Below are 26,491 nucleotides of genomic sequence, written 5' to 3'. Positions count from 1 at the left end.
CTGTCTCAAACGGGACCGGGTAGGTACTCACCGAGCTGACCTCATTTGGAGAAGCACCATTCTTCAGGAGCAATGTCACAATGTCTGTGTGTCCTTGTTGAGCTGCCTGGTGCAAGGGGCTGTATCCTAGCTACGAAGGGAGGCAGGCATTTGACAGGGTTGGTTAAGAGTTGCTGGAAAGAACTGCATGCAAACTCCAAAGTCCATCTACTATCCCTCCTGCTCCCCCCCCCACCCCATTTCCTTTTTTCAAAACTTAGGACTGAGGTGGGGTCTTGAGTGGCTCTGGCTGATTCCTAAGTGAGTGCCCAGGGGTGTAAGGTACCTTGGTCTTGGCATTGACATCTGCCTGGTGCTGTAGCAAGAACTTCACCAGCTTGATGTTTCCATAATGACTGGCCACATGGAGCGGGGTGTAACCCATCTGAAAGGCAAGAAATGGGTGTAGGTGGCAAGGCTCCATCAGAGCCATTCTTAAATGGAATCCTTACAGAAGCAACCATCTAAGGGAGGGGAGGAAGCCGTCGGGGAAGGGCGAGGGCTACCATGAGACATGTCACCGATGCTGCTTAGAGAAGGGGCAGGATTTGGCGGCAGACAAGTGGAGGCTGACGTGAACCTGGAAGAAGGGGCTGGGTGGAAAGTTGATAGCCTGGGAGATGAGCAAGGGCAGTTGATGTGAAGCAGAGAGAAGACAGAGTGGGGACCGACGTCCGGCGCAGCTCTTAGAGAGGCTGGGATTGGAGAGAGTTGTACTGGGATCTAAGAAGCATTCTTTTTAGAAGGAGAGGGTAACACACTGGTCTATGCTCAGAGGAGCACTAGACGGACAGACAGCCATGTACTGCCGTGCCAATATTCAACAGCAGCAGACTTGTCTCATCTACAAGAGGGGCGGAGCCTCACTGTAAGCATACAAGTGATGGCTGAGTTACTAGAGTTTGTAGGGACTGACCGTGATCTAAAGTGATGGGTCATGGTTGTCTGTGTGACTATGGGCTCAGTGCTAATTTCCTATTGATTTTCGTTTGTTTATCTTTGGTAGGGATGAACCCAGGTCTCTCACATGCCAGCTCCACGTCCTCCGTGTTCAGACTCTGCTCTGCTCCCTTGGATTACTTGGTGTCCTGCCCAAATGGCTGATAAGCCAGGCCCTCTTTGGTCATGTATGACCCTAGGGAGCCAGCTGAAGATTCCAGAGACCTTCTTAACACAGACCCTATGGGTCAGACCTTTGTGTCCTGGGATGGCTTCGTAATCTATGAGGCAGCTCTAACCTCTAGAACGGGATCCTTTCAGGAAGAACCCCCCAAATTCTGAACTAGGTCCAGGACGCCCTTGGGCTTTAAAGAGATCTTGGCTGAAGCTGTAGGCAGTTCTTGGGGTGTCTTCAGTACAACATCGTAGTAGTGCATCTCTGGAACTGGGGTGCATGTGTGCATGGTGCTGCTGGCGTTACTCTGTTCCTTTCTTGGGGGTTGTTTTTCTTTTTCAGCACTGGGGACGGAACTGAGGGCCTTGTACACAGCTAGGCAAACTCTACATGAGTTACATCCTCAGCCCTGTATCCCGAAACAAAAGGAACCAGTACTTCTTTTCCATGCAGTTCCTTATCCCACCAGCTGGAGGTGCTCTGTTCTCCCTCTGGACTGCCACCTTCTTATTCTGGATGTCTCATTTTGTGACTCCTTCCTGTCACTGGGGACAGATGTGCTTGCCATACACTCACCCTTAAGCCACGACACAGGGCTCTTTGCCACGGCACGTTTGAGAGAAAGTCAAACTCCACCCAACACAGTCTTGGCATAAAAGGGGTTGCACTTCCAAGCAACCCAGAGAAATCCTGGTGTTTTCCCTCGCATGCGTTCTACATGTGTGAGACCAGACTTAATATCCAAGTTCCTATGACAGACTCAAAGATCTAGCAGACTAAAAAAACTCCCAGGTATAGTGATCATGAACGCTGGTGTCTCCAGACTCAGGAGGAAGCAGATCAGTGTTGATCCTCAAGGGTTTGTCTCCATGAAGGAGACAATTTCAAGGTGTGAGGGTATGCCTCTGTGATGTTCTAAGGTTTGGGGTGGGGGGTGGTATGCCTGGGTGGATCGTGTTGGGGAATGCAGCTAAGGGAGAGAGACATCCATTACAGACACAGGCACGGGTTTCATGCCTTACCCGGGTGGTAGCATCCACGGTGACGCCATGTTTGATCAGCACGTCTGCCACTGGAACATGGCCTTCTTGTGACACCAGGTGGAGGGGAGTGAGTCCACTCTAAAAAGAAACAGATGTGCACCAACTTTAAGCCAGGGAAGAATTTCTGTCTGCAGAAACAGAGCAGTGAGGCTTGAATTCCTCAAGTCTACGCAGCTCCATCTAGCTATCTGGCTGGTTATTTAGCAAAAAAATTTCCTATCCTGGGCCTCCTGAGTGTCAGATGGCTATTTTTTTTTTAAATGGTTTTAGAGCTTTGTTGTAGAAAGGCAAGGAGAAAGGAGAGAAGATAGAAAGAGAGAGGCCGGCCATGGCCATGTGGAGAGAGGGTGGAGGGAGAGAGAGAAGGAGGGCTAGAGAGTAAGAAAGGTGAGGGCTTAAAAGAGCCAGGTGGCTAATTTAAGGGAAAGTTCAGGCAGCTATTTTTCTGTTCATGGCCAGACTGCTAATATGAAGACTGTGTCTTTGCCAATCCTGGTAATAAGGAGTTCTAACCAACATGGAAACCACTGGGCATGGCTGAGTTCCAATAAAGCTTTATGCAGTAAACAGTGGCTGGGGCTGGCCAACAGGCGACAGATTAGCTGACTGAAGACTTTCAATTGTAGCAATTGTTATTGCCATTGGAAACCTAGGTGCCTTGGTTTCTTATTCTAGATGATACAGGCTACCACTGGCTTTTCCCAAGGGCAGAGCAGGGAGCATCCAAGAAAGCAGCATGCATGTGGAACCACGCTGGGCCTTCTGAAAGCATGCGTTACCACCTCTGCCCCACAGCCCACAGCGCTGTAAGGAGGGTGGGCCACTCTGGGAGTAGAAGGACCACATTCTTGAACTTCTCATCAGATTTCTCACTGGGACAGTGTACTGGCTGGTTTTGGGTGTCAACTTGACACAAGCTGGAGTTATCACAGAGAAAGGAGCCTCTCTTGAGGAAATGCCTCCATGAGATCCAGCTGTAAGGCATTTTCTCAATTAGTGATCAAGGGTGGGAGGGCCCATTGTGGGTGGTGACATTCCTGGGCTGGTAGTCTCCAAACTACATGTTTAGCAGAGAAGCCGACACCTACATCAAAGCTGTAGGGTAAACTCAGAAGGCCTTACCTTGTTCCCCAGGTTGCCGTTGGCTTGCTTGGACAGGAGAAGAGCAACCATTTCTGTGTGGCCCTCTTGGGCAGCCAGGTGAAGTGGGGTCACGCCTTGTACCGACTCTGCATTCGCTGACCCTCCGTACTGCAGTAGACTGCGGGCCACCTCTATCTGGTTCTGCTTGGCAGCGATGTGCAAAGGAGTGTAGCCATTCTGAAACAAAAGGAGGTACCTGAGCTCAGGGGCCAACAGCTGAGGTAATGACAGGGAGGCTGGGCCTGGCTCAGCCTCTGAGCTAGGCTGCCGTCCTCACGGAAAGCGCGCTATGTGGATGAACAAATAGACTAGCTACAGCGTCTGGAGCTAGGTCTGCAGGCTCTCGGAGCTGGCAGGTGTAAAACATTGTTACCAAGCGAGATTCAGATTCCAGCTTGAAGGCAAGGTGGGTAAGAGTTAAAGGTTCCCATCTCTCCCTCCCAGCAGTAAGGACTCAAAGGCCCAGATGTTTCATAAGGAAAAGAACCGGCGAAGCATATATAATGGCACACATCTGTAACCCCAGTGCACTGGAGACGGAGGCAAGGTGAGCCTGAGGCTGAGCCAGCCAGGGCCACGCAGTGAGACCCTGACTCGAAAAACCAAACAGAATGACTGGCTCTTGATAGATTAATATTTTCTCTTAAACATGTCCGTCTCTTCTCTCTTCTCTCCTCTTTCTTTCTCCTCCTCCTTCCTCTCTTTCTCTCTCTCCTTCCTTCCTTCCTTCCTTCTTTTCTTCCCTCCCTCTCTCCCTCCCTCCCTCCCTCCTTCTTTCCTTCCTTCCTTCCTTCCTTCCTTCCTTCCTTCCTTCCTTCCTTCCTTCTTTTCTTCCCTCCCTCCCTCCCTCCCTCCCTCCCTTCTTTTTTTTCTAGACAGGGTTTCTCTGTGTAGTCCTGGATATCCTAGAATTCACTCTGCAGATCAGGTAGCCTCAGACTCAGCAATCTCTGCTGCCCAAGTGCTGGGATTACAGACATGAGCCAGCACTGCCCAGCCTTGCTGGTCTTTTCTTAATAACTTTCTTTTTCGCGTTAATTTATTTATTCATTTACTTTACACTTGCTCACAGACTCCTCTCTACTCTGAGTCCCCCTCACAGCCCCTCCCCCATGCACCCTCTCCTTCCCCTCTGAGAAGGGGGATCCCCCTCCCCCGTACCAATCCACCCTGGCACATCAAGTCACTACAGGACTAGCCACACCCTTTCTCACTAAAGCCAGACAAGGCAGCCCAGTTAGGGCAACAGGAACCACAGGGAGGCAACACAGTCAGAGACAGCCCCAGCTCCAGTTGTTAGGGGACCCACATAAAGATCAAGGTGCACATCTGCTTCATATGTGGTGAGGGTGGGGGAAAGCTAGGTCCAGCCCATTTATGCTCTTTGGTTGGTGCTTCAGTCTCTGGGAGCCCCCAAGGGTCCAGGTTAGTTGACTCTGTTGGTCTTCTTATGGAGTCCCTGTCCCATCCGGATCTCTCAATCCTTCCCACAATGGGGAACGGGGTGAAGAACCAGGGAGAGAGGGCCGGGAGAGTGAACAGAAATTTGTAGGTCTCTCTCTCTCTCTCTCTCTCTCTCTCTCTCTCTCTCTCTCTCTCTCTCGTGTGTGTGTGTGTGTGTGTGTGTGTGTGTGTGTGTGTGTGTGTGATCTCCAAACTGAAGACCTGGAATGAGGAGGCTTCAAGGGAGTCTATGAAGGTGACTCTAGCCGAGACTCCTATCAGTGGGGGATACAGAGCCTGAAGTGGCCACTTCTTGTAGATTCTCAGAATTCTCAGTAGAAGGATAAGAATACCAACCCACCCTCAAAATCTACAACTCAAAATTTATCCTGCCTACAAGAAATACAGGGACAAAGTGGGAGCAGAGACTGAGGGAGAGAGAGTCAACCAATGACTGGCTCAACTTGAGCCCCATCCTGTGAGCAAGAACCAATCCCTGACACCATTAATGATACTCTATTATGCTTACAGACAGGAGCCTAGCATGAATGTCCTCTGAGAGGCTCCACCCAGCAGCTGCCTAAAACAGACGCAGAGACCCACATCCAAATGTTATATGGAGCTCCCTTGGAAGAGTTAATAACTTTCTAAAAGAAATCTTTCCTGATGCAATTGGAACGATGTTGTTCTTTGGGTAGGCTGGCGGGTGACTCAAGGATGCAGGGCGAGCTAGTCAGTTCTGTTCTACTCCAAGCCAGCAGCAACCCAGGACAATATCCCAGCACCTAGACATTCTTACATATTTTTAAATATTATTAAAAAGTAGAGGAAGCATTTGCCTTGTTTATTTCTAAAATTTTCTGGTGGATCAAATATAATCATGTACTTGCAAGGAAGTACTTTCCAAAAGTAAGACAGGAGAATAGGCCAGTTGTGTGTGGTGACTTTGCCACATACTGCTGGGTAAGGCGGGATGACAAGTATTGGTCTAACCAGTTAACTGTGTCACCCTGAATTACTAGAATCTCAGTGTGTAGTCCAAGCTGGCTTATAATTACAATATAGCCCAGGAAGGCTTCAGGCCTGAGGAAGTCAGTCCTCCTGCCTCAGACTCTTAAGTGCTGGACACACCACCACTCCCAGCTTTAAATGTTATTTATTTCCCAGTGGTTGGTTTTCTCCTGTGAGTAAAGCCCCTCTTCCTCTAGCAGACATGGGACAGGCTACGGGTGCATCAGTTGGTCACCCCATTGCAAACGGTTTCTATGATCTTATTGGAGCATTACCCCAGCCATATATGGTAAGTGAGGTGGCTGTCTGTATTACCATCCTGTCTTGTGATGAAGCTATTCTCTGAGTGGTAACATGCTTTACCCAATATTACACGACAGATAGCTGACCCCATAGGTCCTCTTGGCTTCTTAAACAGTGATGTGTGTGCATAGCACTTGTGCGGTGCAGAAGGTCTAGGCTGGCCGTGAGCATCTAAGTTCCTCACCAGCTCCCAGGTGATGCTGAGGTGCTGGTCCATTAACCACACTTTGAGTAGCCAGGCCTTGGAATATTCAGAGTGAAGGAGTGCCAAGCCAGGGGACTTCCAGGGCAGGACCCATGACCTCCTGGACCCATGCCCACCCAGCCTACATAGCAGAGAGTTACTGTGTGCAACTGTCTCCAGACATGTGCTTCTCCACATTGGCCAGCGGTCCCTCAGCCATCCCTGGACTTTCACTTGCCACGCGCTGTCTCATTGAGGGCCCACCAGCATTTCTGATTGAGATGTCATACTGAATAAAGGGCAAGACTTATTGGGCTTCTCCCCCTACTCCACCCCATGTCCAAGGTACAGTCATTGGAGAAAATTGCAGTACACCCAGGGATTTTCTAGCAGGAGTCCCAGCTTACTCTGGCTGCTGTGGGTATCTAACACACTGGCTTGAACAGGCTCTGATTTATCAGGGGCAAAACCTTCCAGGTCACCTTGGGTTAAACTGGAAGACATGAGTCACTGACCACCTCCGAGCATGACCTGACCCATCAGAGTGTCCCTCAATCTAGGACTAAAGGATTGATGACCTTTTGTGGGCGACAAGGAAAAATGGCAGCTAGGCTGGGGAGCCAGGGAGAGGTCAGATAGGGACATGTGCCAGGAAAAGGCTCCTTTCCCCAAGGAAGTAAGCTCAGGGAGGGGCTGCTCACAGGAGGGAATCTGTAAGCATCGGATAGAGAAGGGGAGAGTTTGGTTTGGGTGCAAAGGGATTTGCTGTGAAATTCTACAAAATTGCCAGACTACTTTGGAAACTATTTTTTGCCATGGAAACAAACCCCATCTGTGCAGGCTTTGAGCTGCCTTTCGCTCTCTTTAAATATCATGAACCTGGCTCCAGCTCCTTTTATATAAGTGGGGATGGGACAGGGAGGAGGAGGAGGAGGAGGAGGAGGAGGAGGAGGAGATGGAGGAGGAGGAGGAGGAGGAGGTGGAGGAGGGGAACCCGACTTTTTATTTTTAGAAGCAGGAGTAAGTCAACATCTTAGCTGGCTGTGTGCTGCCTCTGCACGATGACGTAGGGCTCGCTACCACAGGAGGCAGGAATAGGGACAGAGCCTGAGGAGACAAGAGCTTCCTGAGACATGCTGTGTGTGCAGGAGGTGAATGCTGTGAGTTGAAGTGAGCACTCTCCTAAGCAGGGGACAACAAACTGAAGCCATGCATGGTCTCCTCACCACTGGCGAGACTGGCAGGTGTCGGCTATCCTGCATAGTGACCCACCGGATGACTCTCCCACGGGTGGGCAGCATGGACACTCAAAATCACTCTCAGGCTGCCCTGTCAGAAGGAAGGGCTCCCAGTGCAGGCACCATGGAGGTCCCTCCTTTGCTGGCCCTGATTCTTTTCTTGGCTACCAGTCTCACGGTCTTCTTTTGCCTCTCACAGACACAAAGGGCTTAGTCCCAGGGGTATTCTGGTCTTGGGTTTCCCCTTCCCTGTTCCTATGAGGGTCAGAGAGTCCTATACTTAGTTAGCGGTGTATTTCAGAGGCCAAATATGCGATCAGTGCAGAACATGTAGGAGTTTCTCTCCATCACAATGTCTCTATTCAAAAATCAAACTAAACCGGAGTGACCCTCACATTGAGACGAGACTTTGCTTCAAGGTCCAGTGAGCTCGTGGGAACCTGGATATCCCTCCAGGCCCCTGTATCCAGCACCAGATGAACACATGGAAAACAGAATGCGACACCCAGTGGATCCCCATCCCATGGAGTGGAGTCTCTGAGAACAAGGCTGTGGCTCTGGAACTCATTCACTAGGCCTCTGAGCACCAGCTTACAAAATATGGCTGATGAGGGTGGGGACATGTGGGGTTTAAATCAAATTCCACCGTTGGGAGGGACCTTCTGACAGGAGACTGTTACCCATGTCCCATCTACAATGAGTCCTCAGATAGCAGCATTAATCCTGCAGTCTGTCTCTTTGAAGGTGTGTTGACACGTCTGTGTTTACACAGTCAAACACAAAACCTCTGAAGTTGCCTAAGACCAGCAGTTCTCAACCCATTGGTTGTTACCCCTTTGAGGGTCAAACGACCTTTTCACAGGGGTAGCATATCAGCTATCCTGCCCATCAGATATTTATAGTACAATTCATAACACTAGCAAAATTACAGTTATCAAAATAGCAGTACTAATAAATTTATGGTCAGGGGTTACCACAACGTGAAGAATAACACACAGCACACCATGAAACACAACATGTACTAAAGGGTCGCAGCATTAGTAGGGGTCGAGAACCACCTCTCTAGCCAGAAGCAGGTCTGGGAGCCTTACCCAGGCAGGGCTGTGGGGGGAGCCACCTCGGGGAAGAAGAAGTTTGACAATGTCCAGGTTGTTGTGATGGACGGCCACATGCAGAGGAGTCAAGCCGTTCTGCAGAGGGACAGAGGAGAGGAATGTGAACAGCTTCACCATCTGCGAGGAACCCGGATCCACTCGTCACCCTACAACACGGCTTCCTCAGGCAGTACCCACCCTGACCTGGCCTTATAGTTCAGTGATAAAGCACTTGCCAGCATGCTCAAATGACGGTTTTCATTTCATCACAACAAAAGTGAAAACAAATCCCTTTCATTTAAGGCTGGGGATGCAGCTCAATAGTAGAGAGGTTGCCTGGCATATCTTCTCAGTGCTGGGTTCCATTGTCAATATTGTAAAAGAATATTGTAATTAAAAAAAAATCTGCCTAAAGCCAGTCTGGAAGGAGAGCCATTGAAAGACAGCTCAAGCAGGATCCAGGGCCATTTCTTCATCTCCATGGGGGAGATGAGCCATGGGATTATCACAGTTATTCAGAGAAGGTACTGGGTCCTTCTAACAGACAAGGCATTTGTCAGGATTGCTTTACCCAAAGCAATTCTTAACAGAAGTCTGACCAGCCAAGAGAGGTAATCCCCAGCGGGGAAACTCTGTCCCATTCCCTCTAACCCAAGAGGAGAGTGCAAATTTACCTTCCCAGCTGCATTGGGGTGTGCATCGTGTTCCAGCAGCAGCTCCGCCAACCGTACCTTCCCGTACTTAGCAGCCACGTGCAGAGGGGTAAATCCTTTCTGAGGAGAAACACAGGCCATCAGGACCACAGGAGGCAGCGCTGCTGCCCCAGAGGAAAGCCTGCTTAGGACTCTTCCTACCCTTAGCCAGCATGGGAATGCCAACAGAACAGAAAGACCCGAGGGTGCTGATCCCTGCCAAGGGGCTACAAGCCTCCCGGGTACGACCTGGACAACTCTAATAGAAGAAACAGAGAAAGCTGCCTCTGACACTGTCAACTGGTTGTTGACTCAAGCAGGGGCTGCCTCTTGTTTGGTTTGTTATTGTTCCTTTGGAGACAGACTTAATATGTGGCCCAGGCTGGCCTTGAACTCCAGATTCCCTTGTTCCATTCTCTGACGTATTGGGACCACAGGCATGTGCCACCATGTGCACCGCTCTTACCCATTTAGTTAGTCAACTACTATTTGTAGCTCGGGAGAGTGTGCAGGCCAGGCAAGCACTCTCCAGCAAGCTGTTTCCCAGACCATGAGCCCTTTGATCCTTCCTGTATGTCAGGAACCTGTCTGATTGGTCTATAGCTAGTGTCTAGCACCTTAACTGCTGCAAGAGAAACAGAAGCCTGGTTGGAGCAGAGACCGACTATGCCCTTTCTGCAGAATGAGATGACCCAACAGGCCGGTGACCACAAAGAAGGTTAGATGGGGGTTCCCTCAGTCTATTGTTTCTTTAAAAATACATGGGGTTTGTTTTTGTTTTGTTTCTGGTTTGGGTTTTTGAAAACCAGTCTTGCTATGTTTTCTAGGTTGGTCTCGAGCTCCCAGGCTCAAGTAATCCTCCTGTCTCAGCTTTCCAGGTATCTCCATCACAGGTGGGCCACTAAACCCTGCCGGTCTGTTGCTTTCTAAGAATCAGAGCAGTGGCTGTACACTGTACCTTGGTCATGCAGGCTTGGGATGCCTCCTTCTCCAGCAGGGCCAGGGCTGTGTCCACGTGTCCCTCACGGGCTGCGGTGTGTAGGGGTGTGTGGCCAGCAGTGGTAGCCAGATTGGGGCTGGCACCATTCTCCAGCAGGAGCTTCACCATGCCTGTGTGGCCGATTCGAGCAGCACAGTGAAGCGGTGTCTGGTCATCCTGGGCCACGGGGTGAAAGTAGAAAACTGGACACGTTAACCTTCCCAAGTCCAACTCTGTATTATTTCATAGGGCAAGGAGGTGAGGACCAGACCCTGCAAGTGACTCACAATGAATCAAAAGATCTGGACTTTCTTCCAGTCTCTGACTTAACAGAAACTACATGCTCTACTTAGTTCAGTCCTTACAACTCACCAGCTTCACGGTTATTGCTACTTAATTGCCCAAAGGTTCAGCTTCCTCAGTTTAAGTGCGAATTGTAACATTATTTCATAGGGTTAGGGTTCAGATCAACAGCTAATGGACACAAGGCGTTCCTGTTGGTTTCAGAGAAGATACTCAGCAAACCGTTTGCTATCGACAAGCAAGCCCTGTCTCGCAGGCTCTTTCTGCCTGGTATGCTTGTGTTTGTGCTCTGTGGCAGCAGTCATGCGGCTCTGAATCGCCCAAAGGGAGAGACGGCCATTTAGCCCTTTTCTACAACTTCCAGCTATAGCTCCCGATACAGGGGCTCCACGCATGCGGTGTCTGTTACTGGGTCCAAGTAGAGGAGTCAAAGGACCCCATTACCCACAAAGACCTGGTCTTTGCCATGTAGCCTGTCAACTTGCAGACTTGGTAGCTGATCTTACGGTTTATTTGTCATCGAATATACAAAAGAGGATGCTCCTCTTCTGGATCAAGTGATGCCTGGCTGATTTTCCCTGGTGGTACCATCTTATGGACTCCCTCCCTTCAGCCCTATCTACCCACTGGCCCTATAAACGCTGCGGGCCAGCCTGCTCTCTGGGCTTCTGTTACTCTATAGAGGCACCACTTCATACAAAGAGACCGCTGCCCCTCACAGAACTCCAACAGAGCAGAGCCTGAGCTTTCAGTGTGACCAAAATGGGGGGATCAATGACTCTGAGCCCCAGACTGCAGATGAGAATGGCTTCTTGCATCAGGCTGGGGCAGCCTGCTCTTTGGGACCCTCCCTTCCCTGTCTGCCGAGCTCACCTTGGCCTTGGCGTTGGCTTTGGCTTTGTTCTGGAGCAAATATTTGGCCACTTCTGTATGCCCTGCTCGGGCTGCCATGTGCAAGGGGGTTTCTACTTTCTGTAAAATAACAATATTGTCAAAGTGTCAACACGTGCTGGGGTTGCAAAGGATATAAGCAGGACTCAGATTGCTACCTGGGCTCGGTAGGATTTTGTCCAAGAGCTGGAGCTAGCTGCCCAGCTAAGTTTCTGTCTGTCTTTCATCTCCTTCCTTAGTATTCTAGGTATTTGTGGAAGTAAACCTCAGAGCTCACGAATATTCACATGTGCAAATGCATTTCCAGATCACACTTATAGAAGTTCCAAGATAAAACTCCAAAGATGGACAGATGTGTGATGAACTTAAATGGGGGAGCATCAACAGAGAGGAATGTTCACCCCACACCTGGTGCCTTTGCTATCCTAAGACTACCATTACTGTACGTGCAGAAAACAGGGGCCCCTTCCACAGCTCCACTCAGAGCTGTGGACCAGAGGCAAAAGCCCTCTGACAGTAACACATAACATGTACAATGTTACAAGTTGTATCTTATGTAAGATATAGGATGTTACATGTTCCATCTTATATCTCTTTAACATTTCTGATTAAAAACCATTTCAAGAACTTACCACATTGGAGACATTGGGTGACGCTCCCCGCTGCAGTAAGTTCTTCACAATAGGAAGGTGTCCCATGAAGGAGGCTACGTGGAGAGGTGTCAGGCCAGACTAGAAGAGATGAGTGTGCTGAGCAAGAGCCTTCCCCACACAGAAGCACAAGCCACCATATCTTATGCTCTTCTGCTGCTGGGGAGTTCCAGGGATGGCTACCCGAGAAAATGGACTTAGACCAGGTGGACTTGTTTTTAGGAAAAATGGCCACGAGGATTCTAACACTGATAGGAAAGTGGTAACCACTTCACAGTTCAAAGGACTGTTTCCCACTTTAGAGAGTCCTCTTGTCAATGAGTCCTCTTGATCCAGCCCTGATGGGAAATGCTGACATATACATGTGCATATACATGTTTTTCAGTTTTCTCGCCATATTCCAGGTCCTACAGTTTTTCTTTCTCATTTTTCACATTTTTCAGTGTTCCTTGCCATTTTCCACTTCCTAGAGTGTGTGTTTCTCATTTTTCATGATTTTTAGTTTTATCGCCACACTTTAGGTCTTTCAGTGTGCATTTCTCATTTTTCACGTATTTCAGTGTTTCTCGCCATAATCCAGGTCCTACAGTGTGTATTTCTTATTTTTCACGTTTTTCTGTGTTTCTCGCCATATTTCAAGTCCTACAGTGTTTGTTTCTCATTTTCCATTATTTTCCGTTTTCTCGCCATACTCCATGTCCTACATTCATGTACCCATACACATTCATGCACACACACACACACACACGCACACACACACACATGCACACGCACACACATGCAATCACACATAACTATGGAGAATAGCCACAGAAGGCAATGGAGGGGAGCCCAGGCTGAAGGCACACCTACACTCTCTTTCTCCTACCTCAGTGACCGCGTCGATGGAGGCTCCTGTCTTCAGCAGCAACTCCATTACACGGATGTGGTTCTTCTTGCAGGCGATGTGTAACGGGGTAAAACCATTCTGTATCCCACACAAAGTGTACAAAGGTCAGCAACTCACACAGTAGCCAAAGAACTGGAAAGGAGTCCTGCCCTTCGACTTCAAGGAGGTCCTTTCCAAGAGCACCAACAAGCACCCACAGACCAAGGGACAGACCATGTCACCTCATGAGCTGACAACCAACAGGTGTCCCTTCTCTTTACAGTCGAGCGTATTTCCGAACATGATGTTTGGAAGCATTTTTTAAAAATTCGATCACATGTCTGGATACACTAAAAGATTACGTTTTGGAGGCAAACCACTTTTTTCTATTAGACACCAAGTGAAATGGATTCTGCTCTTTTGTAATAGAGCATGTTACATAGTGCGTGCATGCTGCACAGTGCACGTTACATGGCACGCTCCTCCGCAGGGGCAGGGTTTTGACTGCTAGCCTCTTCTGTACTTCATAGGGCAGTGCTTTTCAAATAAGTTCAGTTTTGGCTGGGGGCTGGGGGGAGGGAACTATAGCCATGTCTTTGCTGTCATAGGAAGGGAAGTGGGGCTCTTATCGGTTGAGGGGAAAGGCCAGAGATGATGGTGCTAATCACTCTACAACAGACAGGACAACACATTCCAACCCCAATATCAACAGCACCAAACTCAGGAAGTTTCAGTGGCCCCAGAATCTGGGCTCTGCTCAGCGCAGGCAGGTTTGAAGGAATGAATCGTCTATCTTTTGCCTCCGGAGGTTCCCTGCCCTTCAGTTCCTTCTCTGAGAATGGTCAAGTGTAAGGCAGCAATCCTGCACATGCTCTATGGCTGTCTGAGTCACCCTGGTGGCCTCTAGCCTGGGAAGGAAGGTGAGGAACACAGCCCCAGGAGGTCTCTGCATTAGGTCTGAACTTGTTGCCTCCCTGGGCTGTAGCCCCTTTAAGAGGAGAGATACATAGCTCAAACTAGTTCTCGTTTAAAGCAAGGTGAAAGCCAGGTCTGCTTCAGAGATGCTGCTGTCTCTCAGCTTTGAGTCTGGCTGGGGCTACTATAATCACATGCACTCCATAAACACCAATTCCAGTGTCAGATCTCCTGGGTACAAACCGAAGTACCCAGTTTGTTTGTGAAGCTATGGCCACAAGTGCAGAAGGATTCCACCTTCACGGGAATATGTTCTGTCCCTAGCTGCACCCATTCTGTTCTGCTTCCCCCATTCCCCCGCCCCAGCAGCACGCCGACAGCAGCCCCTTCTCACCAGGGCTCTGGAGTTGGGCTTGGCCCCTTTATCCAAAAGAACCTTAGCCACCCGGTGGTGGCCACAGTGGGCTGCCACATGGAGAGGAGTCAGGTGATCCAAGGTGATGTCGTCTATCTCTGCATTGTATTGCAATAGAAGTCGGACACAGTCGAGGTGGTCTCCCTGAGCGGCCATGTGGATTGGGGACAAGCCATTCTGGAGGAGCAAGAGGAAGGCAATGGCATTACATCTGGGGACAGAGCATCAGATGCAGCCCAGTAGCAGCAGTGCTGTTTCCTCCTTCTTGTCCACACGGCTCTTCTTCTGTGTAGACCTCAAATGAGCTTGGCTCTGATGAAAATCTTCTCTTCTCACCGCACCGAATCCTCAAGCCCGTCTAGACAGCCCCACATCTTCCGTGAAGCCTTCCCTGACCATTCTGTGGTCACCTCCTTGGGTTTTGCTCATCTGTACTGTTTGCCCTGTCTGACCTTACTGTCTCCTTTCCAAACCCTCAAATTTGCAGTCACCATCTTGGGCATGTCTTTTCTCCCCAGTTACAAGCTCCTAGGGACCAGAGCTCTGCCTCAAGCGTCTCAAATACTTACAGAGCCCAACAAACACATACAAGTGTAGTGAGCCTTCGTTGATGTGTCTTTGAGTGGATAAAGGAAGACAAAACAGGCCTTAAATCTCTCTAAAAATTTTGAGGAGGGAAAAGAATATTTTCATCAGAGCCTAGCTCATTTGGGATCTCTTGATTGAAAAACCATTCACTTTATTTATTGTATATGTTTGTGGGATGGTGGGTATGCATGTCGGCACCGTGGTGTGTGTATGCGAATCAGAGGATAGCTTGCTGGAGTCAGTTCTCCCTGTCTACCATGTGGGTTAAGGTGACTGAATTCAGGTTGTAAGTCTTGGTGGCAGGAATCCTTACCCACTGATCTATCTTACTAGCCTGGATAGCTTCTGTTTCATTTCTTTTGTTTTGCATGCCTAATTGCATGTATGCATGCGTATATGTGCTTGTGCGTATGCACACACATGTGTGTTGTATGTGTACCTGCCTTTGCATGTGCACAGAGGCCAGGGGAAGATGTTAGATGTCATATTATTCTCTGCCTTAGTCCCTTGAGACAAGGTCTCTTACCATACCTGGACCTAAACTGGAGGTCAGAAGGCCCAGGTGATCCCGTCTCTGCTCCCTACAGCCCTAGGATTACATTCAGCTTTTTTGCATGGGCAATGAGACCCAAACCCTCACGTTTGTACAGCAAGTGGTCCTATCCACTGAGCCATCTTCCCCAGCTCTAGGAGTTGGCTCTAAATCCCTCTCCTTTGCTCCTAACAGAAACACGTCTGTGGTTGTAAATGGGCCTGGTTTTTGCCTTAGACAAACTGTCTTAGTTCATCCCAATCTGGATGAGACAGAACGTACTGTGTGGCCAACAGCTTAGCTTTTCCTTGAAGACTTGTGTTCACACATTAGAATCTAGAGATGAGCCTTTTCTATGGCTTCTATTGGAGCTTAGCCGAAATGGTTTTATTTATATTTAAAGCTTCTCTCCTGTGTGTCCTAGACTCAGAAGGCTTTTTGAAGGCTTGACTCTTGTCCATTTAGGGGCAAGGATGGTAGAAATAGGGACTGGTTTAGAGCAAAACCAGGCAAACTGAAGCTGTGGACCAAATCTAGCGTGACATTTGGGTTTTTAAATGTTCTTTTGAGATTTCATTTAATATTGTGTGTGTGCGCATGTATGTGCCTGTGTGTGTGTATGTGTGCACGCGTGCACGCACGCGCGTATGTGTATGTGTACAAATTCATGCTGGTGTCCACAGAGGCCAGCAGAGGGTGTTGGATTCTGAACCTGTAGTTACAGGAGGTTGTAAGCCACCTGACATGGGTGATCTCGGGTCCTGTGCAAGAACAGAAAGTGCACTTAACCACAAAACCATCTCTCTAGCCCACAAATAAAATTTTATTGGAACACAACCACTTTGTTCTGCATATTGTCCATGGATAGTTTTCTGCCCCATTGGCAGAGAGTTTAATTACAGCAACAAAACTGTCTACAAAGCCAATACGCATTTGCTTACCTGAGGTTTTAGATGAAAAGTTTTCTGGCTGCTAATCTAGAGAAGCTCAGACAAGAAGTCTTACCTCCAGAATGGCAGGCCCTGGGGCAGACCCCACATGGACCGTCGCCGGTAGAATCAACATCTCTGATTTTACAGAAGTGACTGATCCTGGGTCTGTGTGATGATTCCTACCCATTGTCAGTGTGTCTGGATTTACGATCACCTAGAAACACCTCCAGTATGTGAAGGTGTTTCTAGAAAGGTTTTAGTAAGAAGTGAAGACTCACCGCCAAATACAGGGGGAGCCATCCCCTGGGCCGATGAGTACCTGCATTCGCCTCTCTGTTCTCTGACAGTGAGTTTAGTGTGACCTGCTGCCTTATGATCCTGCCACCATGATGGGCTTACAATCGAACTGTGAGCTCAACCAAGCGCCTCCTTCCTGAACTTGTCACCTATTTTGTCCTAGCAACAAGAAAAGTAACTAGCACGGGAAAATTGCTACCAGGAAGCACATGCTTTCTGTGATAAACCTGACACATCAATTCCCGGGCCTTTGGAACTGGTTTGCAAAAGAAATGTAGTAGGTTTTGGAGCTTCAGACTAAAGAAGCCCTAGAATGCTATAAACAGGGCTTAATGGACCATGGGGGTGCAAGTTTGGAAGAGCAGAATACTAACAAGAAGGAATGCAGGTAGCGATGGCCCAGCTCGTGAGATGTCGGGGAGGAACACGCACCCTTTCGTGTTATATCCCACCAAGGAATATGACTTCTCTCTGCTAGGTACTGAGAAGTTAGCTGAGGCTGAATGCAAAGTAATGGGAAAATCTGTTTTGGTGGAAGAAATCTCAGAAGAGGCTAGCACTCATGCCTGCCACAGTTACTGCTTGCCTGTCTTACCCAGGGCTATAGTGAGAAGGAACAAGAAAAGGAGAAAGAAACAAAATGTGCAGATAGGAAGGAAAAGGATAGTAGGAAACTTAAAGATGTAGATGGGGGCTGGAATGATGGCTCAGTGGTTAAGAGCACCAAACCTGCTGCTCTTCCAGAGGTCGTGAGTTCAATTCCCAGCAACCATGTGGTGGCTCACAACCATCTTACGATGCCCTCTTTTGGCATGCAGGTGTACATGCAGACAGAGAAATCATATACATAAAATAAATAAATCTTCTTCTTCTTCTTCTTTTTTTTTTTAAGATGCAGACAAATGGTGGAGAGAAAGCAGAATGTAACTGTTAAAGAGATGAACACCATGGAAAAAGGGCGGTGTTCTAAGAACAGGAAGATGCTTCTAGGGCAAGAGGCATCCGCCTTTGGAAGTGCAAATTCATTTGAAAGAGGAGGATCTGGATAGAGGCTGCCTCTGAACAGGGGAATCCCTGCTCACGACTTTCCAAGGATCTGCCTGTGCCAAGGCAACTGTGATCCAGTTGGGAGGGTCTTGGCTTCGTTCCAGGCTGGCTGCAGAGCCCAGCAGTGCTGGTCACGTGTTAGTTTTATAGACATAAAAGATGCAAGATTAAGGGGGCTATGAAGTCTTGTTCACCTTTCTAGAGAGTGCCGAGATCAAACAGTGTGAGACAAGGTCAGACACTTGGCAAGGAGGCCCTGAGACGCGATTGCATGAAGCTATAAAGATGAAGTGTTGGTTGCAATGTGGGTGTCTTCTGAGGAAAGCTGCAGGCACCGAGGTAGTGCAGCCTCAGTGTGTGCTGTAGGCAGAGGATCTGGAGAGGCAAGGGCTTGTAACCTCAACATGAGCCCAGATATAGGACACACAGTTGTAGGATTTGGCGCCTGCCCTGCTGGGATCTAGTCTTGGTTCAGTCTGGTCTTTCCTTGCATCTGGAAGGGGATGTTCACTCTGTGTCATGGCTTAGGAGACATGTGCAACCTGTTATGACTCTACATGGATCATGGTTAAGAGACCGTCTTGGGTCTCAGAAGGGACCGGGGACTTTGCACTCCTTTAAAAAATATACTTTAGGAGCTGGAAAGATGGCTCAGGGTTTAAGAGCATTTTGATACCAGAGACCTACATGGTAGCTCACAAAACTAGAATTGGTAATTCTAGTTCTGGGGGGATCTGACAAGCTCTTCTGACCTCTGTGAGCACCAGACATGCACATGGTGTATGGACGTACATGCAGGAAAAAACATATACACACTTAAATAAAATAATGATCTAAAATTTAAAAATTAAATTATGTGAGGTGTGTTTGTGTTTGTGTGTGTATGAGTTAGAGACAGTCATGAGATGCCTGATATGGGGTGTTGGGAACTTAGGTTCCCTTGAAGAACAAAAGGTTCTCCTAATTACTGAGCCATCTCTCTAGCCCAGAACTCTGCACTCTGTATGGTATTGGGACTACTAAAGGCTATGAGGCTATCTAGAGAAAGACTTGATGTGTTTTGCATTATGAGATGGGAATGAGACTTTAGAAGCAGAGACGGAATGTTACCATCACTGAAAGTGATGTGCTTGGGTGTCAGGCTGGCAGAGGGTGGAGCTGTGATGATTAATCTCCATTACAGTCAACTCATCTGGACTTAGACTCTCCCCAGAAATATACAGGTGTGTTTATGAGGGTGTTTTCCAGAGAGGTTTAAATGAGAGGACCCCTCGGATGTGGGTGACATCATCCCTTGGATTGGGACCCCAGACTGGATATAAGGGAAAAAGGCCAGCTAAGCACCAGAATTCATCTTTCTCTGTTTCCTGCTGCAGTTGCCATGTGACCTTCCTGCTGCCCTGACTTCTTCGACACGAGGGACTGACCGTGATACCTAAAACCCTTCTTTCCTTAAGTCACACCTACAAGGTGTTTTATCACAGCAAAGAGAAAAGTCCAGCTGACTTGGTTATGGCCTGCAAGATGGCATACCCGAGAAGGAGCACACACCTTGGTTTTGGCTTGGATGGGTGCCCCGTGGTCCAGCAGGATCTCTGAGATTCTCACGTGTCCATTCCGAGCTGCACAGTGGAGCGGTGTCAATTCATCCTTTATAAGACAGTGAAAACCAGAAATCTCAAAAGACGGCCATCCATGACTATGGGACACAAGCCCATCTATAGAATTATTCCCAGATGTGGAACATGTGAGACTGCCTTCAGGCCAGCTGGGCTTTAGCTCAGTTTTGACTGTGTACTGCTGCACCCAGCTGCAGACCACTCACTCCGTGAGGTAGAGGGGCACATCCCTCTTTGAGAGCCTATTGCCCGGTAAGACTCGAAGACCTCACCCCCAGCCCTGGTCCTGAAGTCTGCTGGCACCTACCTTGGTCCTCGTTTCTATCTGAGCCCCTCGGTCCAGCAGGAGTCTCACCATGATCACGTTCCCCCTGCGGGAGGCGATGTGTAGTGGGGTGATGCCATTCTGGAGGAAGAAATAGGGGAGAGTCAGAACTAGTGCTTTTTTGGAAACATACGCACCAGTGACTCCCTAGCTCCTGCCCCATGCCCTGACTGCTGCAGAACGAACAACCACTTCAACTAAGGGAGGACGGTTCACCTAAGGGAGATTGTTCTGTGCAATCATAGCAAGCTGACCAAGCCCACATTCCCCAGAGCGACACAGTAGATGGGAAGAAAGCCAGTCATTTTCAATCATCTCCTGCCTCCTGCATTCACCTGAAAAGCAGGCACAGGGAGCTTTGAATTTTCTCCAGACCAAGCTGGTGAAAACTGAGAGACAGATGACCAGTCGTCTCCTAGCGGGAGATTGTAATAGACATGGGGGCTCCGGCCTCTGTGTATCTCTGAGGCACGGGTGGACTACTAGATGCTGGAGAGAGTATATGTGAGTATTGGAGGCTCAGGCACCCTCCATTCTAGACACCCTGGACTCTGGACAGTGTGCAGACTCCAGCGAGGTTACCTGAGGTGTGAAGTTGACGCTGGCTCCCCTGTTGAGGAGCAACTGGGCCACGTTGAGGTTCTCATAGTGAGCTGCGATGTGGAGGGGTGTGAATCCCGTCTGGCGGAGCAGAGAGGGGAGAAACACTCGTAACATACCAGAGCCTCTGTCCCAGAACCAGCCTGGGCTTTCTAAACCCATTAACAGGGACACGGGACTCGACCCACAAAGCGGGCTTCAACCTGTAGCAGTATCTATGGAAGGGGTCAGGAGATGCCCCCTGTGGCAAGCTGTATCCAGAGGCGTGGCAGCAGTATGCCGCCTCAGCGTAGCTTCCGGTAGCTTTGCCTCATGGCCAAGGCGAACTAGAAACTGAGATCACCTCTCATGAAGAGATTCTAGTCATCAATGAAAAGGGTTACTGAGCCCGTGACTGCCAGCCCCCTAACAGGGCCTGTGACTGTCTTCCTGCTCCACACCTTTAGACCACATCCCCAAATCCCTTGGAACAGGGACGTGGTAGAACAGGTACAGGGATGGGGCAGGGTGAGCAAGCTGAGCAATCTAGCTGATTGAGGGACAGCCAGCAGCCTAACTGAATGAGCAGTGGTTAGTAACACTTAGAACAGCCACCCACATCTCCAGGAACCCCACTTTCTATCTTCCCGCTCTTCCACAGCTGGCCATGATGACTTCCTCATTCCAGCAAGGGCACAGGGAAGGAAGAGGGTGACAACCAGAGTCCCCTCTGAGGTGCAGTTTCATTCTGGAAGGAGGCCTACCCTGCCCTCCAGGGTGCTGGTTCTGGATTCCCCAAGTAGCTGGAACCATCCCAGCATTCTCCAGAGATTTAAGGCTGCCCACTAAGGTCTGGGCACTGAAGGCACGGCTGGACCTCAGCATGCCTCTAGCCCACTGTCTTCCTGTGCACCAGCCTGATTCTCCTGGTGGACACCTCCCCCGGTGTTCCCTCACCTTGGAAAGCACATCTGGGTTGGGGTCATTCTGCAGAAGGACTGCGGCTGTCCGTGTGTCATCGTTGCGGGCCGCGATGTGCAGGGCAGGGAGGCGCACTTTCCCTTTCGTCCCATAGTTGATGAGGTGAGCCACCACATTCTCGTGACCCTGCTGTAGAGCCACGGCCAGTGGGGTGAAGCCATCCTGGTCGGGGGAGAGCAAAGATGGGATTTCAAAGCCCTTGTGTCTTCATGCTCAGCTCAAGTGCCACCTCCTCCCTGAAGCCCTCCTTTGCCCGACTTTCTTGTTCCGTGCTTCCACAGTATCCACATTCTTCTTTCTTACACTTAGTTTTCCTTTACCATATGCTCGAAGTCTTCCTGTGTGCTATGATGGTCTGACTAGGTGTTGTGTTTGCAGTCTGCTTGTGTGCTATGACGGTTGACCATGTGTACCAAGTGTTTGTTGTATGACTCTGTGCTAAGGAGGTCTGAATGTACATCATCTGTTTGCAGTCAGACTGTGTGCTTAATGTACATCATCAGTTTGCAGTCTGACTGTGTCCTGGATGTACATCATCAGTTTGCGGTCTGACTGTGTGCTTAATGTACATCATCTGTTTGCAGTCAGACTGTGTGCTTAATGTACATCATCAGTTTGCAGTCTGACTGTGTCCTGGATGTACATCATCAGTTTGTGGTCTGACTGTGTGCTTAATGTACATCATCTGTTTGCGGTCTGACTGTGTGCTGGATGTACATCATCAGTTTGCGGTCTGACTGTGTGCTGGGTGTACATCATCAGTTTGCGGTCTGACTGTGTGCTTGGTGTACATCATCTGTTTGCGGCCTGACTGTGTGCTGGATGTACATCATCAGTTTGCGGTCTGACTGTGTGCTGGATGTACATCATCAGTTTGCAGTCTGACTGTGTCCTGGATGTACATCATCAGTTTGCGGTCTGACTGTGTGCTTAATGCACATCATCTGTTTGCGGTCTGACTGTGTGCTGGATGTACATCATCAGTTTGCGGTCTGACTGTGTGCTGGGTGTACATCATCAGTTTGCGGTCTGACTGTGTGCTTGATGTACATCATCTGTTTGCGGTCTGACTGTGTGCTGGATGTACATCATCAGTTTGCGGTCTGACTGTGTGCTGGATGTACATCATCAGTTTGCAGTCTGACTGTGTGCTGAATGTACATCATCAGTTTGCAGTCTGACTGTGTCCTGGATGTACATCATCAGTTTGCGGTCTGACTGTGTGCTTAATGTACATCATCAGTTTGCGGTCTGACTGTGTGCTTAATGTACATCATCAGTTTGCAGTCTGACTGTGTGTTGAATGTATATCATCCGTTTGTGGTCTGACTGTGTGCCATCAGCTATTTCATGTCGTCACCTATGACACTTCTATCACAGAGCATGCTTCCAAAGGGACTTACTTCTGTGGCTACATTCTGATTGGCTCCATTCTCCAGTAGAAATTTCACCACTTCCAAGTGGTTCTCCTGAGCAGCCATGTACAGGGGAGTAAAGCCTTTCTGCAAACCAAAAGAAGAAGCCATAAAAACAATGGAACAGATGTGAAGATGGGTGCAAACCCTCTCACTTGGAGGAGGCATGGCTGCCTCTTCATACCCTTACCAGATTAAAAAAAAAAAAAGGCCTCTGGAAAATTATCTCCAAAGGCCAAGATGGGGAGATGACTCCATAGAAGTCTTTCCCCCTCACTCACCTCCTGAGTGAGTCCCTAACTCACAATCCTCCTCTACTTAAAATGTGATTTTTTAAATCATGTGCATGTCTGTGTCGTGTCGGTGTGTGCACATGAATAGAGAGGCCAAAGGTGCGAGGTCCCTGAAGCTGGAGTGACAGGTGGTTATGAGCCACCGGATGCGGATGCTGGGAACTGAACTTGGAATCTGTGAGAGCCATGTGTGCTCTTAACTGTGGATCCATCCCTCCAGTTCCCCTCTACTTTTATTTCTTTTAATACCAACCAACGAACCAAGCCTTATCACCCCATCCATATGGCCCATATGTGATATGTGACCTTTCTGGTCTGTGGTCTACTTAACCAAGATGGAGTCCGCAGTAATCAACTCACCAAGCTAAGATGGTAGTCTAGCCTTGGAAAATTAATGCAGAATGCCTGTATTACTGCTTGGAGAGATGGCAGTAGCAAATCGTGTGTGTGTGTGTGTGTGTGTGTGTGTGTGTGTGTACAGCAGCCAATGTGTCAGAAAAGAATTGTGTGGGTGAAGAAAGACTTTCCCTATATGAGGGACCAGAGAGCCGTTACCTGAGACTGGGCATTGACATTGGCTCCATAGTTGACCAGCTCCCGGACCACCTCATCCTGACCAGCAAGGGCAGCGATGTGCAGAGCAGTGTTCCCCTTCTGAAACACAAAGGCAAGGGACAGAGGTTCCCTCAGCCTGCTCAAGGGATGGTCACAGGAAGGAGAACGAAGGGGCTAGCTGGCGAGAAACATCTGTGTCTACACCCAGCCAATCACTGGCCATGAAAGAGCAGTAAAAAGCACGGGAATAGTGCTCCTCTCTCTCTCTGTCTCTCTGTCTCTCTGTCTCTCTGTCTCTCTCTCTCTCTCTCTCTCTCTCTCTCTCTTTCACACACACACAAAGCATGGTGAACAGTGCTCTTCTCTCTCTCTCTTTCACACACACACACACACACACACACACACACACAAAGCATGGTGAACAGTGCTCATCTCTCTCTCTCTCTCACATACACACACACACACACACAGATACACTGATACAAACACATCAAATACATTGATACAGTACAAACAAACAACACAAACACACACACAGATACATTGATAACCACAAACACCCAGACACACACACACAAACACCCAGACACACACATTCACAAACACCCAGACACACTCACACCCAGACCCAAACATATACATGTATACATACACAAACACACACACACACACACACACACACACAGACTCAAACATACACATACATGCACATACACAACACAAACACATACACACATACACAAAACCACACATCAACTGTAAGCTTCATGACGACCCCTGGACCTGTGGGAGGGTCATAGGATAGGGGTCCTCAGTATTCATAAAGAAGCAGAAGAAATGATTTAATTCTATTTTGATTTACAAATGCCTAATTTCTCCATATTTAAGACGCCATAGAACTCATGGGAAGCGGAGGGTTGGGTTGGCACTGCGTAAATTTGTGGGGTGCTATGAGGGGTCTACTTAACCACTCTGGAGCTGGGCTCTAGTTTCTGGGATGAAGAGGGAGGAGCTAAGGCATCCTTCGACTTTTCCATTTGTGAACCCAGCTAAGGAACTGAGACCGGCTTTGGTTTCTTGCTTTGTCTTTATTTCTAATCTTTCCTAAGCCTTGGAGACCAGCGACGATATCACATCCTATCAGGAGGCTGCTCTAGCCTAAGCTACGAGGTTCATCTTTTTAACCCCCTGTTCCTCTACAGCATTCTAAAGCCATGCTGGCTTATAAATGTCTATAAATAAGACCTACCAAGTAAGTATTCATCACAAAACAAAAACCAAAGGGGAGGATCTGGGAAGTGTGCCATTTCCTCAATGCTGGGGAAATGCCAGGGAAGAGGTGCTACGGGTTTGTGGCCGGCAACGTTAGAGGTCAGTAATTGCCTCTTGGTCCCTGGGAAGAGCAGGTGAAACCATCGATTTCTGTCAAGGGGCTGGAAGCAAATGCAGACTCGCTGCACTGATGAGTGAGCAGAAAATGACATGAAAATTAGGGAAGTTTAACTTGAGAAGGGAGTCTACTTTCATAATATTTTGGAAGCTCACTTCATACAAATTATATCTGTTCTCTCTATATAGTTCAGCGACATTTTCTGCCTGAGAGGTGGCAAATGTTTGCTGCAGAGAGCAGAAATCGAGGCTGTGTTGGGGACCCCCATTTAACAAGGATCGGGCAAGAAATGAGAGGTTACAGCAACTCTGGCAAAGAGACAGAAATGTGGGGAGCTGAGAAGAGAGGGGCCAGCATGAGACAGTAAGAAGCAATGATTTTAATAAACAAGTCGAGTGTACATGAGAAATAAAGCTCATTTTAGGGGTTGGGCATAGGTCAGTTGTAGACTGTGTGCTTACCATGCACGAAAAACAAGTGTTCCATGAGCAATTGCACTAGCAATGCAAATATCATGTTTTTGCAATCTATATGAATTGATGCTTCTATGAGAAACAGTTCCTGATAAAACGGAAGTGCCACTTCAGGTAACTGATCATGGAGAAAAATAGATTTATGGGTGAACAAGATTTGTTAGAGAAGGACTAGACCTTCTTCAGTGACAACAGGGTCATGTCGCTCTTTCTCACCGGATTCTTACGCCAGGTTCTTTATATACACAGCTCACTTAATGTTTACCCCAACACTGCAAATATGTGAGGAAGCCCTATTTACAGGTGAGAACACTGAGGCTCTCCAGTGCCCGAGTAACGTGCCTAAGGCCACAGGGCTGGAAGCACATCAGCTGGGGCTCAGCTCTGGAGCTTGCCGAACCCCAGGCTCTGTATGAGGCAGCAGGAAGCCACCATAGAAGGGTCATGGTCTCAGAGCCCAGTGAGGAGGATAGAATACAGGCCTGCTGATGGTTTCTACACACAGGGTCCTGTGTTCTTAGGTGGCTCCAGAGATTCAGAGAAACAGGCTGTGATGAACAGCATCCTGGGAATCCAGGACCATGTGTAGGCTGGTTTTCAGGCTGCAGTTTGAGAAGAGATACGAAGGCCCAAAGACTTGAATCTCCAATGCCAAGTTCTTACCTTGGTTGTCGTTTCTAGAATGATCTCTTTGTGCAGAAGTTCAACCACCATCTTCACATGGCCTTCTTTGGAGGCCAGATGCAGGCCGTTCAACCCGTTCTGAGAGGAGAAGAGAGAGAGGTGGTGAGGTTTCGGTTAGTGAGACTGCCCACTCCGACACTCTAAGGACTGGGTGAGGTCTGGAGCCGTGGAAGGCAAAAACCCAGGGCCACCGGGTGGGTAGGGCTGACGAGGAGAGATCCGCTTACTGACCTAGAAAGGCTAGGAAGGCTCTTGGCATCCCAAGGTCAGAGCACCACGGAACAAAGAGTAAAGACAATAAAACTGTCACACGCTGGACATGAATCAAGCACAGGATCACTTTCTCAGAACCTACGGGGACCCTGAGATTTTGATCCTAGACAGGCTTTGAGCTTCGCTGCGGTTTGGGAATGTTCAGATGTACAGCCATAAAGGCTCGAAGAGAAATACAGCTCT

At 48.7% G+C, this 26,491-nt stretch overlaps 1 protein-coding gene across 27 annotated transcripts in view; it reads right to left on the bottom strand.

Annotated features, from left to right (window-relative positions):
- The window catches only part of Ank1 (ankyrin 1, erythroid), a 175,666-nt gene that overhangs the window by 42,196 nt on the left and 106,979 nt on the right, over positions 1-26,491 (bottom strand). For 25 of the 27 annotated variants that reach the window (XR_378776.4, NR_102385.2, XM_006508990.2 and 22 more), the window contains exons 3-20: positions 26,015-26,113; positions 23,489-23,587; positions 22,629-22,727; positions 21,202-21,387; positions 20,248-20,346; positions 19,648-19,746; positions 19,273-19,371; positions 14,305-14,502; positions 12,996-13,094; positions 12,110-12,208; positions 11,460-11,558; positions 10,263-10,460; positions 9,287-9,385; positions 8,610-8,708; positions 3,319-3,516; positions 2,176-2,274; positions 326-424; positions 32-130 (exon numbers count right to left, since the gene is read on the bottom strand). Coding sequence is in view for 24 of the 27 variants with exons in the window: in XM_006508990.2 (XP_006509053.1) it covers positions 32-130; positions 326-424; positions 2,176-2,274; positions 3,319-3,516; positions 8,610-8,708; positions 9,287-9,385; positions 10,263-10,460; positions 11,460-11,558; positions 12,110-12,208; positions 12,996-13,094; positions 14,305-14,502; positions 19,273-19,371; positions 19,648-19,746; positions 20,248-20,346; positions 21,202-21,387; positions 22,629-22,727; positions 23,489-23,587; positions 26,015-26,113 (2,166 nt within the window). In the remaining 3 variants the exon portion in view is untranslated. Of the gene's footprint in view, positions 1-31; positions 131-325; positions 425-2,175; positions 2,275-3,318; positions 3,517-8,609; positions 8,709-9,286; positions 9,386-10,262; positions 10,461-11,459; positions 11,559-12,109; positions 12,209-12,995; positions 13,095-14,304; positions 14,503-19,272; positions 19,372-19,647; positions 19,747-20,247; positions 20,347-21,201; positions 21,388-22,628; positions 22,728-23,488; positions 23,588-26,014; positions 26,114-26,491 lie in introns of those variants that run through there. The other 2 variants (NR_102386.2, XM_030243251.1) reach the window with 2 other exon arrangements.

The sequence above is a fragment of the Mus musculus genome, chromosome 8, assembly GCF_000001635.26.
Source record: "Mus musculus strain C57BL/6J chromosome 8, GRCm38.p6 C57BL/6J".
Taxonomy (NCBI): domain Eukaryota; kingdom Metazoa; phylum Chordata; class Mammalia; order Rodentia; family Muridae; genus Mus; species Mus musculus.
The sequence above is the reverse complement of the archived record's forward strand: the minus strand, read 5'-3'. Positions and strand labels throughout refer to the sequence as shown.